Source organism: Lathamus discolor, chromosome Z (genome assembly GCF_037157495.1).
Source record: "Lathamus discolor isolate bLatDis1 chromosome Z, bLatDis1.hap1, whole genome shotgun sequence".
NCBI classification, from domain to species: Eukaryota; Metazoa; Chordata; class Aves; order Psittaciformes; family Psittacidae; genus Lathamus; species Lathamus discolor.
In genome coordinates, this window is record NC_088909.1 from 73,863,074 (window position 1) to 73,878,076 (window position 15,003).

The window sequence follows — 15,003 nt, forward strand, 5'->3', positions numbered from 1 at the left end:
TATCAATGCTAGTTTGTAAGAAAGGCTTTCACCAGCAAGAATGATGAGACAACTACATTCACAGAATGGCAAAGAATGGTATATGGAAGGACAAACTGGATTTAGACCAGTAGATTTCCTCCCTGCTCCCAAGCCTGACTTCACTAGTTAGCACAAGTGTCAATGCTGTCAAACACCACTGTTTGCACACATTTTTATTTATAATAAAGCCAACAGAGAGCCAGTGTCTTACATAAAACACAGACACTTGAATAAAGATACTATAACTAGACACCTTTTTTAATCTTACATTTATTCTTCATTTTATTATTGTTTGACAATTTTATACCTAGAAAGGTGTTTCCTGGGAGCTTCAAAGTTTAAAATGTTCAATATGCTCATAGCTATATTATTATCTGCAGCAATCTAGTCCCAGGAAATCCTATGAGCAATTAGTTGCTGTGAGACAAAATATTCTACCCATTGAAAAGAAGGCACCTAGATCTCAAAGTGTCTAGAGGCAAAGCTTCTGCTGCTGTAAGCTAGTACTGCACGCTAATTTCAGAACTCTTCCAAACGATTCATATAGTATTCTCTACCACTCCTCAGTTACAGCACAGTTCTTTTTTCCTTGGTATACTACAAGTCTTCCGTACAAGATACAGGAATAGTGCCCTCTCAACCACTACCTTCTTTATGGGATAGCCTATACCTATAGCTACGTGAGAGTGTGGCTGTGAGAGAGAGAGGGGTAGAGAGTGAGCAGGTATTTAGGTTAAAGGCAATCATTTTGCTGTCTTCAGCTATCCTAATGATAGCTATAGAGAAGACAAAGTTAGATTCACCTCTGAAGCTGACAGCAGCCACATGAATGCCAACAGGTAACAAGCTACAACAAGGGAAACACCAACAAATACTGAGAAAAATACTAGGTTCACATTGAAGTCAGTCAAACACTGGAAAAGGTTGCCCAGAGAAGCTAAGGAATCACCATTTAAAGACATTTTCAAAATGGAAATGGACAGGACCTCAGCAACCTGATCTCAATTGGCCACAGAGGAAGTTGGACCAGATGACTTCCAAAAGTCTCTAAATTATTAGATGACTACAATTCTATCTTGCTTCACCTCTTTTAGAAAAAAGAATTGATGAAATTAACCCAAGCAAATTACTTAACAAGTAATTTAAAAGATAATGCACTATTTATAAAGTTTATAAATAACATTACCAGGAAGTTGGTACTCACCAAAGAGCTGAACTGGTGTAAATGGTATGGTCTGAGCAAGTCTCATTAAGTTGTTCCTTTCAACAGCTGCAAAAACCATAGATTTCACTACTTTGTAAATAAACAAGCTGGCTGAATTTCAGAAACATTTGGTGGCACTTTAGTGCACAAAGCCTAAGAGGGTGCAGTGTGATCCTATGTTAGATTCGATCACCATTCTACCCAGACAGCAAATCCCTTTTGCACACTCACAGTATGCCACAAGCGTTAGCTGCCACTCTTTACCCTGTTCACTGATTCCCTTCTTCCAAGGAAACAGGCTTTCCAGGTCAAGCCCCCTACACACTGGCTGGAAGAACTGCTTCTGCTAATTCTTCATCCTCCTCCTTTCACCAAGGGCTGCCACTACTTCCTTCTCCTGTCAGCTCCGGTGCAGCAACATTCGCACTGCCAGTAAGATGCACTGGCCCCAGCTGCCCTCACTGCCTGTCTCATCAGGCTCAAAAGTACCTAGGAATTTAACAAGGCGTCACAAAAAATCCAAGCTTCCCCTGAAAAGAGCACTGTCTCTTCATCTGGGCTCCTCAGCAAACAACATACCTAACATTATTATGTCTCCCTAATCAGCAGCTTATTTCTCAAGTAAACGCCTTCAAAACTTCATAGAGCTATCTAAATATTTATGGATTTGTCCTCATCATGGCTTCAGTTATCAGGAAGGAGAAGGGAGCTGTGAAGTAAGCCACAAAGAGGGTAAGACTAGAATAAGAAGGCAACTCAGATGCTACAGTGCTGACTGCCTCATTTCCCTGTTTGATGGCTGAAGACAAAACTAGCATCCAAAGCAGACAGTAAACCACAACAAACCTGTGTTTCTCTGCAGAGCAACCAAAAAGCCTCGATGGGAGAATCTTCTAGAGCCTAGACACCATCTGTCCTCCTTTATCTAAGATTAACCCTCTGAGCAGAAATTAATTGGAGATTATTTAGCCCAGAAGAGAAAGCAAAGGAAACCCACACTACAACAACTCATGAATTAAGGTCTTCATTTGAAGATCTACATTTCAGACTCCACTTCAAGGCTTGTTTACATATGCCAAATGCGACAGGCATTGGTTAACTTGCCTGAGTAGTTTTTGGAACATGGTCCTCCTCTGACCCCTCACTAGGAACATGCTGCAGTCACAAAACTAGTGCATAGCATGAACAAGGATGTTTAAAGGGGAGGTGACAGACCTGTGCTGTCTGTCAGACCCTGCTAGCACTCACTCTAGAGGCTTGAGAAGCAATGTGACGTGGACATGCACCAGATGCTGAACTTGGGTCAAAACTCAAGGTTTTTTGGGTATGCAGGGAGGCAGAACTGTACTTGCCTGCACATGATAGCAAAAATAATGCATAAGCAGTATATGGTGCAGGATTTCAGTATCCAGCTTTTAGTCTTAGTTGGCTAAATTCTACCACAATCTTCCTGAAGAAAGAAAACCTTCACTGGAAACCTCTCAAATCATTTGTCAACTCATAATGGTAACCACTCTCTGTGCTAAAAAGTCCTACCTAATCTCAAATAGCATGCCTGGCGTGAGCCAAAATAATCACTGCAATGCCACGATGTCAGCGAAATTACTCCTGTACACTGATTACGAACCAGGAGGTGCTATTCCCAGTGAAAATCGCGGGGTTTTGAACTTTAGGAGGTTGATAATGCTTCTGGTTTACCCCCAGCTTCCGTTTAAAGGCGGCCAAGTCCTGTGGGAAATAGAGACATCTACTGGCAAGCTCTGCTCAGCTTTCCTCCGGGAAAAACAAATCCAAACCTTGCGGGAAAATCTGTGCACACTCAGCTCAGGAAAAGACAGGACTGCAGGCAATTAGCATTCAAATGATTTATTCCCTGCCAAATTTCCAGGAGTTCATAGGTATATAAACACAGATTAAGTAGTACAGGACCAATTAACTGAAGAAACCAATTCCAGAAAGTACAAAGGAGGATGTGGGAGGTGTCAGGGTGACAGCTATAAGCAAATGAGTGGCTCTTCTGCCCTCCCAGGAATTGGAGCATTATTCATTGTTTCTACTAGTAGTTCGAAAGAGATTATCTACATTCTGCCCTGGATTTACCAGAAATACTGGAATTGAGCAATTAGCAGCAAGAAAATAATTCATAATTTCCTCACTGGAGTGCTAGGCATGAATAAATAAAGAACCTTCTTAGCAGTGGGCAATTGTGCAACTCTTCAAAATGAAAATCACGGAACATGACAATGGAAGAACTACTGTTCTTTTTAATTTCTCAAATTACTTAGCTATCATTCCGGTGTCTCCTGCTTACCTGAATAGTGATGATGCAAATCTTGAGATGTTTTCAAGCAGGCAAACATATCTGAAATAATGTTTAAAGGATCATTACATTAATTGATTTTTAATTTCCTTCCATCCCAGAGGTTGTCATGATTAATCAGAATTACTGTCTCAACATTCTAAAGAGAAGAATTACTAATAGGCTTTAGCTACGTTATAATGTACAGTATATTGGCAGATTTCAGTCATCAATGTAATACAGCCAGATGACTTATTTATTCAGGGAAATGGTGGGAAACTTGTACAACTAACCTCAAGGACACGTAGCTTCTCTAAGCCAATTACACCTCTTGGATATTAAAAGCACTTTGCTGTCCATCATGCTTCATAGCCTTCCAAAGGCATGATTTTTCCAACTTCATCCTCAGACATTAAACATTCCATTAACTATACTAATACACCAAAATTATACTATCTCATTAACCTACAGCATCAAAAATTCACTTAAATAGACAAACAATTTCTGTGGTTACATATTTAATAGGCACAGCTAGATCAAACCTGGTCCAAAAATCTTGGTTTTATAAAGTCTTTTTAATAAAACCAAGATTCATGAGCGTGTTTCAATCAATTACATAAAATCGCTTTATTCTATTGGAAAACAGTCCTTCAGTATGCCAGATTTCAGAAAACATGTATACTGTACTACTTGCAATTCTGAAAAAGGAGATAATCAAAACTGAATCTGCATAAAAATATTTGAATATTACACTGTTTTTCTTGGTGTATTTTATTTGTTTATATTCCAGTTTTCTAGCAAAAGAAATCTTAAATAAAAAAACATAAATAGATTTTGGGGGTAAGACCCAGCATTTCCACTAAGCATCCTTGGTGATTCAAGGTCCCTTTTGCTCTCTTTCTTGCTGGACCCAACTAGTTTTGTTACAGTTTGTATGTTGTAAAACAACAAACATGAAGCAGGGAACTGGCATTAAGCCATTCCTTTTGAGGATGGCAAAACTGGATTTTAATCAAAGTAATGGTGCACTCTAGAGACCAGCCCCACAATTTGATAGGCCTGCAGCATTGTGCTTCTTTACAGCAGCGTTTCGTGCACAGCCAGACCCAGACAGAGCTGTACTTGAAGGGGAGATAGTCTAAGAGCAACTCATTTCTGCACCACAGCTAGCCTCAAACAGTGATTGATGCCCAGCTGCTCAGCCTCTTTAAGTGGCATTTCAGGAAAACTGGAAGATAGACTAAAAGGCAACAAACAGAAGTGAAGTTAACTAACACTACTGTTGCAGATTGAAGTTATTTTTCACTATAACCTTGAATTTCTTTATTGGCCATTTCATAATAAATTCAATCCTTCACTGATTGCATGATTTCAGGGAAACCACACAAACAGAGGAATTACACCAAACTTCAACTTCAAAAATCATGCATATATTTAAAATTTTATATCTCAATCTATCCTCAGGTATACTCCCTGCTTTAACCTAGGAGTCTCTGCCAGGGATGAAAGCAACACCACCATTTTAAACAGTTTCTTCCTGCTGCAAAGGACAACATTACTGGGCAGACTAAAGTAAAAAATAGATTTTTTTTCTTTTAAGATTTTGCAGTTACCATAAGGAAAACATATCCTCATAAAACATCTTTCATTTTAAAATACAAATTAGTAACTAACATATATATCCTATGTTTGATAAGAAAAGGGGCAATGGCTTCAAACTTAAACAGGGGAAGTTCAGGTTGGATTTAAGGAAGAAGTTCTTTACTGTGAGGCACTGGAACATGTCGCCCAAAGAAGTAGTGAATGCTCCATCCCTGGGAGCGGCAAGGTTGGACAGAGCCTTGGGTGACATGGAAAGGGGGCTGGAACTGGACGATTTTAAGGTCCTTTCCATCCCTAACCATCCTATGATACTATGAGATAATAGTTGAACATTTTCCCATAACCCTCCAACTACATTAAATTAACTTCTTTTCGGACTTTTTACTTCACAATTGACAGTGAGATTTGCAGAGAAAAATTAACATGAATGACAAGCAACCAAAAACTTACTGTCAGTTTCCTCTGAAGTTCTCAACCTGTTTTAAAACAAACATTTGCTATTTTACTCCAAAATTTCTATAATTAAGCTAACACTTATAAAGAGATGTAATCTATGTGAAAGCAAAACTCACAAAGGTTTTATCAGCAAACATAAACCAAAATAACCCTCAGTGCAACTTTGTTCATTGCACCAATCAGCAAATAATTTTACTGAAGAACAGACACATTTTACAGCATGCTTCTTTTTCTGCTTCATATTGAGCTGCTTTTACAATCCTGCACCACTGTTCATATCATTTACACTGAAATAACAGTGTCAGTTAAAGACCACTTCAATCACGTACACAATTGTTCATTTTTCAATCAATGCTGAGATGTATTCAGAGCTACATACGCTATTACCATTGCTTGCACAAAACCAGACTTTTTAAACTGATGGTCCTTTGGATTAGCAAGGCTGCAGAAAGACGACAGCATCAGCGTTAACATTAAAGCAGTCTTTGTTACAGAAGACAGCGGATATGCTTCACCTCACAGGCCAGAGAGATCCCACTGAAGACAATGGGCTAAGTGACAGAATCAGGCCACTCAACAGCCTGTATGTCCTGCTGGCAAGCATGAGGTTTTCCTACTGCCTATAGATGACCAGGTAAAACAAACAGACAAAACACCCATCACCAAAAAAAAAAAAAAAAGCCAACAACAACCAAACCACCAAAAAAAAAAAAAGAAAAAAACAAAACAAAACACCACAACACAACCCCAAAAGAACCTCAAAACCAAAACCCACAGTATGGTTAAAATACAAAGTATCTTTTTTCCTCTTTCCACAGTGATACCACATGGGATATGACAGCTTCCTAGTGTTTTTCATTTATTACATCTACAGTGTTACTAAGTAAGAGAAACATAAAAGAAATCTATGAAAGTAAGAAAGAAAAGGAAAAGGAACATAGACAGCACTGCATGTGAAAAAATTACCTCCAATGCTAAGATAATGATTGATAAAGCTGGGGAAAAAAATCCAAAAACCCATAGTAAGATTGAAACCACTTTTAAAATCAGTACACTTTCACTAAATATAATCAAAGCTTAATAACTATTGAAAACCTATTAAGAAAACCAAGCTAAAAATTTTGTGTATGTGCAGGCTCAGTACAAAAGAGAATAATCAAAGAATGAGAGACACTTTCAGTAGCTGCTAGCATTTTAATTATTAAAAAAGGAAACATGCAATTTGCACAGCAAAAGCAAATATAACTTTTCATGCTCACTAGATTGGAATAATGGCTAGTTAAAGATGCTATGGTGATCCTACTGATTGAATTAGATTAGAATATTGTTAGAATAAAAAGGAGTATTCATTCCACCCAAAATTATATACTTTGTTTATATGGATCTCCTTTGTCTCCACTAATAAGGCTTCATTTAAAGAAACTCAGACATGCTGAATTGCTGTAACTCTTAATTTTACATAAATTTCTCATTTGAAGTATACTGCAGAACTGAAGTGGTAACTTGCAGAAAGTACAGAAGTCTCTTTCTAAAAGCATGTAATGAGCATCTTAATATACTAATAATACATACGATGAGCTCCTGTTCTGATTACTTCTCTTGGTGGTTCCAAATATGCTATTACTCAAATCCTGTAATGAAGAGAGATACTTTTACTGGTAAAATCTGCACATGACTGTCATATACTCACTGCACAACTCACAAAGGTACAATCCTTAAAACACTTATTGATATACTTATTGTTTGCATGAATGATGATGCTGCAGGCAGGTGAATCACAACATTGCCATACCTAAACTAAAATGGAACTGATTTGCTCACATTACAGTTTTCCGTGATGTCTTCATACATTTGAATTAAACAGATACCCACCTATATCTCAAAACATGCACAAAAGCATGTTAAAGGTCATCTAATATGGACAGTATTAGAGAACTCTCTTTATATTAGAAAATTCCAATTTAGGGATAGGCTTTACAGTTGTTGAAAATAAAATGCACCTAAATCTCTATAACAGAAGAAGGTAACACATTGAGCATCTTTCCAGTAATATTTAGATCACATATTTTCCAGGTCTTATAGTTAAAAAAAAAAGTACTTGAATAGTCTTCTATTTTACTTCCAGACATATTAGGGAAAATTGGGCCAGCCAGGTCCTCCTAATATACTAGTCAGAAATGGTATTATTCTTCTGAATAGCAGTCAGGCAGATTTCAGAAAAAAGAGCCCCCAAAAAAAATTTGAAAACATAAAGGTTGAAGATAAATTAACTAAAATTCAGCTTTAAATATTATCTGAAATATAACTCACCATTTTTTAATTTCACTCATATTTTTACCTTGTTGCTTGCTTTGCAGACGGAAAAAAAATATCTTTAACAAAGCCCAAACCTTCCTGCATACACCCTTGCTCTGCTCCCTCCTACACATTAGGAGGGATTTCTGAACCACTGGTGTTTAATGGGTAAATCTGAAAAGCATCTCTTTAGGGAAAATATATTCTTTAAACCATATCAGACTCCAAATGGAACAGCAACAATTTACATCGCAGTGATATAGATAAACTCTCATAACCCTTTATGACTTAAGGAGAGGCACAGCAACTCAGTGGGCATTGGAAGCTGTATCTTGAAAGAAGAAATAATTTGAAGCTAGTGTTCTAGAATTGACTCGTTCCAGCCTAAGCCTAATCCTGCTGTAATCACTGGAATTTTTCTGAGAACTTTAAAAATCTGACCCTTGATTTTTACGCAAGATATCTTAACATGAATTTTGTAGAACCAAATTACTTGGTCCTTTCACACAGTGTTCCTGGCTGTACCTTTATTTTGCTTGTCTGACCCTGTTTTTCACATTTCAAAGTTATTGATTCAGACTCCAAGCTCAGTTTTACAGAATACAAAATCAGTACATGTATTTCTCTCTCCCTCTCCCCACTCTTTCATTCAAAACCCTGCCATTTTAAAAATTTAGATTCAAGTTCTCTTCCCTGGTATTTGGGATTCAAATTCTACAGCACTTAGAACAGCAGATCTGAAACTATCTAACTTATTTTTATTCCTTATAAAAGAAAAAAGCAACTCGTAGAATTTAGAGTGAAAAATAAGCCAGACTTATAAAGATCACCATTTAATAACCAAGAGTGCTATAAGTAAAAAAAGGGAAGGAAGGGTGCTGTTGAGAAGGGAAGAAGAAACGATTATTTCACAGTTACTTTTCTTAATTTATTCTTTGTTAATTTTCTTTCATAGTTCTGAGATACCTTATGCAACATGGTGAAAGACACATTTTCTTCCATTAGCTACACCATTTTAAAACAGAAATTTCTATAATCCAGATTCCTACTCCCTGTCTTCAGGAAATATAAATTGGTCTAGCTCCATCAAAGTCAATGAGTCCATGGTGATTTACATAGGCAAAGGACCTTTGCATGATGGAGCTGCAAATTAATTCTGATAAATTATAAGATATGTTGGTTTTAAGACAGGGGTTAAGAAATCTAAGCTTTGCAATTATCAATATTTAAGTCCCACTTTGCAAGAAATAACTATTTCTATGTAGCCAACTTTCCAAAATTTACTTCATTTTGCTCATCACTTCTACCCACTGGTTCAAACCGAACCTGTGTTCTTGCTCATTACTTAATGAAACATCAACCCTTGTGTCATTTCTGACCCTCTTCTTCATACTCATAAATCAAATCTGTGATTTTATAATATCTCACTTAAATAATCTTAATAGAGTGTTAAGAGGCATGAAATTACTCATTTACTTGCACATATGCACTGTGCTAGCAGACAACAGAGTTTCCCATCTCTCAAGAGAGACAAACAACCTATAGTGGCAAGTCCAGGGACATCAACAGAGCTACCCAGACCTCATCCCAGCCAAAACTATGGACTAGGATGTGTAATCTTGGGTCTTACCTCTTGGGAATGCCTCAGGTAATCACAGAATGGTATGGTATGCCTACCAATGTCTTGATTTTTCATTTTCTGGTGCACACAACTGAGACGTTCCAAACCTACCCAAAAAAGCAGGTGTCAGCTATTTCCAGAGTGCAAATGAACATCTTTACTGCTACAAACTAAACATCGATGTAGTGTTATAAAATAAACACCTATATACCATATTCCTCCAGCAAGTGTGTAATGGGCTATAAAAGCAACAACAGAATTGCATGCAACAACAGAATTGCATAAGGTTAAAACGGACTGTTTCCATTTCGTCAGCAGATTTCAGAGGAGTGCAGTCCTTCTCAGACCATGCTGTGCTGAGTCACAGCATTTCCTGGTGCTTCTCCCAGCAGCTCGCAGGATGCAGCCAGTAAGCCATGCAACAGCAAAGCTGAAAGATAATATGTACTATGGAAAGGATTTCTAAGAATGAAAGAGCTGAAGAATTACTAAAAGAAAAGTAAGAATGCCATTCCCTTTTCATTCCAACAGAGATAATACAGAATTCATTTCTTCCCTTTGGAGGATGTGTTTCTGAGTAGTGAGTAATGAATAATGCATGCAGAGGGTCTGCCAGCAGATACAGTATCGCAGCACTGCCTGTGAGTGTAAATTCATGAAAAATGAGTGAAACTCACAAGAGTTTATCTTTTTCAACTAGCAAGGATGCCACTTTAGAAGACATAAGACACTTCAGGAGAGGAGGCAAGGATACCATCCTCCTTGCTTCCCACTTATTCCTGAGGATAGTACTCTACTACCTTCCACACCACACAGGCAGCACTCCTAGAAAGATTTAACTGACCTTCCATCCAACCTACGTCTCTTTTGCCTCTGCAATGATGCAATAAATAACCAAGTCACATGTGCCTGCAACCTAAGCCTAATTCTGTAAAAAATATACCATGAGGTGAAAGCAGTGGATGAGAGTTTGAATTTATGGATTTTTATTTATTGTTGCTTTTTAAAAGCTTTTCTGGATTTCATCATCTCCAAAATATCACATACTTAGCTGACTGAAATTAGACACGGTGAGCCAGTTCTTGCTATGTTTCTCTTGCTCATCCCAAACATTGATCTCTGCAGGCTCTGAGCTCACTTGGGTGTTCTGGGGACAACCATCCACTCTAATCACCTGGCAAGACACAAACAAAGTGACACTTGATTTATACTTTATTTGACTAGCACCTCTACAGTTCCTCCGACAGCTTATGACATGGCCTTTCAGAGCACTACTGAAATGCCAATGACTGAAATCACACCCAGCTGAGAAAAAAATGTTCCCATTTTTGTTGTTACAAGTTGCAGAAGACAAATTGCTTTTGTCTAGCAAATACTACTGATGAACAGTGTAGCACTTTAGCTTTTGAAAGCAAAGTTTGAAGTCCCCCTGAATACCTTCAGAGGTATTAGTTAGGTCTCAATGTTCAAGTCTAAGATCTGTTGTTGTTGACCTCAGCATCTTATGTAAATAAATCAGTCTTCAGCTTCTATCTTATTAAACAGAGACAAATCTTTCCAGCTGACAAACATTTTACGAATCTCTTTATAACTTTATAAATAGATTTATATGTATGTGCACACATATACAGTTATAAAAGTTGCCCCATACGTATGACATAATCAATATGCTGTCTGCAATGTGCTAAATGTTTGATGGATTCAGAGAAAAGACTCTGGGACTCTTGTAGGCAGGAGACAACATTACAAGGCCTGGCTTGCTTGTTTATAGTTGCACACCACATGGATATGGCTTACCACTATTTTAGTCTATCCTACAGCATACGAAGCTTCCCCAAGTCCTCTTGCCAGCTAAAGTGCAAGGACTGACTCCTTTCCATGTTAAATCAGTAACACCTCTGGTATAGTATCTAGCAAAGTCCATAGACTTCAACACATTCCAAAATGAAATCCCACACATTCAAACAAACAGGAAATTAAACCAAAGCCTGACAAAAAGATGCCCCAGTTTGTGTGCAGCATTTTAAATGTATACATTTCAAGTAAACTAATCTTAATGAATGAAAAAGACAGCTACTGGGTATGTGATTCTCTTGCATTAGCACATACCGGCACCTGAAGGGTTTTTTGATTCTTCTTTTCTCTCCCAGACTTTCTGTCTCTGTTTTGTTGTTGTGCTTTTGTTGCCTCACTGTGGTGTAGCTCACTGGATTGTAAAGACTCTGTGGGAAAGTCAAAAAACACCATTATGCTACCAGGCTTTTATTTACTAAGAGAAGATCTGATAAGACTGACAGCTGGCACTTCTTCAAAGCAAGCTGAGAAAGACTTGCAACACCCAAAGCTAATACTCATGCAGTTCAGTGCAGAGATGTGCACCATCACAAGACATAAAACAACAAATGTTATCCATCATCTCATACTATTCACACTTAGAACTGGATTCTGCTATATTTTAGCTGCTGGTAAGCAAACTTGGTGCTTGACAGGGACATTTTTAAACTGGCTATAAAAATGTATACCGCTTCATTCTCCATGCACTCATCTGACTTATGATCTGCTAATATACCTCTTAGGAATTGTGTAACAAATTTTAGCTCCTGCAGTTCATGCGTTGAACCCCCAGGGCAGGAGACTCTCCCAGAGCAAGCACAGTCCCTCCTTCACCCTGGCTGTGTAGCCACAGCCACAGGGATCCATGGGGAGAATAAGCATGGTGCTGCTTGGATAGCAGGCACACTCAGCAATTCCCCACAGCAGTCAGACCCAGCACAAAGAAAATCTAGACTCTCTGCTACTACCCTCAACTGCAACTAATACCTAGATGCAACGGAAACATTTTTATCATGTCTTGGGGTCTCCAGTAAAAGATACTCTACAGGTGTAGTGTTTTATAATTACCACCTATGGCCTTGCAGGCTTTCCCTCTTTTCTCTTTCTTAGTGGACTGTAAGCTGGTGCTCCTGCAGAAACTCCAGTCCCTCCAGAGTGGGCTGATCCAGAAGGAGGTGCTACGTTTCAGCTTGTTGTGAGAGATGAAGCTGCTGCGATGTGACCTCTCTGAATTGCAGAAGGATTTTGATTCTCTTATCTGGACATGCCTGGGAGGACCACCAGTGCAACTGCAGTCACTGTTATAGCTGGAATGTATGCACAGGGCCTTCTTCTTTGTTTCTGAGCTAAAAACCCCTTTTTCATCACCTTCAGAAAATCCCAAGTTCACATAACCACCTTTAGTTTTTAACCTGTCATCACAGAAGGGTGCTGCACTCTCTTCAATATCCGGCGACGGGTGAAGACCAAGAGAATGATCAACCTCTATGGCATTAGTCTTTTCTGATGGCAAATGAATAACAAAGTCTCTCTGGTTCCACTCATAATCTTCTGGCCTTTTTCCAACGAGGCTGACACTCTGCAAATTCTGCTGCACGACAATGCTACTCAGTTCACCTCTGAACGCATGGTCCTTGTACTTGTCAGGAGTGCTCAAGAAAGACAAATTTAAGGTGACATCCTCAGAGAAAGACCCTCCCTGATGGTCTGGGGGCACCAGCAAAAATTGTCCATATCTAGGGGTTGATTTAGTCTCAGAAGATACTCCTGAAGTCAGTGTGTCACTTTCTATTTCTACCTTTTGAGAGCTGCCTTCTACCTGTTTACTCTCCATCCTAAATACATGGTCTTTGCACTCTGATGGCCACTGACTCCTTACCAAGCTCCGTAAAAGGGAGGATGGCATGCTGTAGTAGTGGTATTTCTTGTCATATAAACACTCCAGGCTGCTCAAGGTCTTGGAATAGAGCACATTGCTCCAGCTATGGGGCAGCTTCCTACAGCTTCGAAGCTTTGTGTCAGCCAGTAAGGCTTCTTCCACCTGCAAGGTGTCTACAGCTGAAAGCACTTTCAGGATGTCCACTGTCAAGGCAGACAGGTCTTGCAAATGTCCTAGCTGGCTGTCCAGGGAAAGTAAAGACTCCTTGATACAAAATACCTTCTCATGCACTTCTTTAAGCTGCAGAAACATCTCTTCCACTCTAAATGGAAAAAGAAAATATCATGAAAATACCAAAACATGGATCTTCACTTCTGTTTGCCAGATGATGAAGGAAGCCATTAATACATTTCAAAAAGTCAGTTCATATTTAGAACAGCCTTTTTATATATATATATATATATTTTTTTTTTTTTTTTAATGGTGACTTCCATTCACATGAATACCTGTATTTGAAAAAAGCAATCCAAACTTACAAAACATCAATCAGATTACTGGGCAAACAGCCAGTGACTTTTAAGGAAACAAGCTTTTTACTCAAGGGGTATCTGTTCCAAAACCTGCTATTTTCCTATTAATGTCCATTTGTTTCCATAGAACTACTAAACATGGACAGCAAAACACAGCTTTGGAAATGCTGCACTGACTATTGCATTTAGCTGTAATGCATCACAATGCACTTCCAAAGCTGCATCCCGCTGTCAGTTCCGTAAAGTATACTTCCTGTTACTCAGTCAGGTCGCATTTCTACATTTCTTGTGTGAGCATAAGAACACAGCTCACACAAACCTTCAGATACTCTTACATTTCTCAAATACTGAAGACTGCTGGGAAAAGGGTCTTCACAAGAACCTATCCGAGCTCTGGGAACAGTCTCTTCATCAGTCACCTTCAGGTAAAATTCAACTGCCCAAAAACCAAACGCTTTTTTTCTGGTCTTCAAATCCCCAGTGCAAGAAATTCCTGGCCTGGAATTATATCATTTTAACCAAATAAATACCTTCATGTTTCCTGAAGATACACTCTCTGGTCCTCTTAACACTAAGACAATGATAAACTAGCTGCAGGCAATGTGCAAAAGTTGTTTCTTTCCTTTGTCACTGAGGAACTAAAAGACGTAGTATTTAACCAGTATCTGAATAAAATCAAAGACCAGTACAAAATATTTTATTCATCTAAATTAATTTCTTGTATTAATGTTATGTAATGCTGTGAAGTGTGTTTAACTTCTGCACTCAGGAAAAAATCCTCCCCAGGTCTATATCTACCCACTAAATGAAATCTTCTTGCTCTAATCTATTCAATGTATGAAGAAAGCTACTTATTTCATTTCTTTTGCAGGGAACATTAATTTTGCTTGCATGTTTTATTTTAGTATGCAGAAAATAAGATTATGAATGCACAACGATTAAGAAGCTATCTTTCTTTAGGCAAAACAAATTTATTGATGAGATCAGTACTGGCATTCTTTAAGACTTCTTATAGCACTCACTTTCTTTAACTCGTCACATTAAACATAATGGCAGGTCTGACACTGATTTCAATAGAAAGCTAAATTAGGTCAATACTGAGACTTTTGAAACCCCTTTGACAGTTGTGTATTGACACTCTGCAAAGACACTACACTACAGCTAATGCTACAATGGCTATATGGTTATTTCTGTAAACAGCAGTTATACTCAATCACAAGCAATACTCTTGAAGTGTTCTTAACACTGCTAAGCCTTTAAATA

General features: G+C 38.3%; 1 protein-coding gene across 1 annotated transcript in view; it reads right to left on the reverse strand.

Moving 5' to 3' along the window:
* The window catches only part of TRPM6 (transient receptor potential cation channel subfamily M member 6), an 86,975-nt gene that overhangs the window by 14,184 nt on the left and 57,788 nt on the right, over nt 1-15,003 (reverse strand). Inside the window, exons 26-33 of the mRNA XM_065662398.1 lie at nt 12,400-13,532; nt 11,608-11,720; nt 10,546-10,672; nt 9,508-9,605; nt 7,155-7,213; nt 5,577-5,602; nt 3,537-3,587; nt 1,226-1,291 (exon numbers count right to left, since the gene is read on the reverse strand). Of these exons, the coding sequence (XP_065518470.1) occupies nt 1,226-1,291; nt 3,537-3,587; nt 5,577-5,602; nt 7,155-7,213; nt 9,508-9,605; nt 10,546-10,672; nt 11,608-11,720; nt 12,400-13,532 (1,673 nt within the window). The remainder of the gene's footprint in view (nt 1-1,225; nt 1,292-3,536; nt 3,588-5,576; nt 5,603-7,154; nt 7,214-9,507; nt 9,606-10,545; nt 10,673-11,607; nt 11,721-12,399; nt 13,533-15,003) is intronic.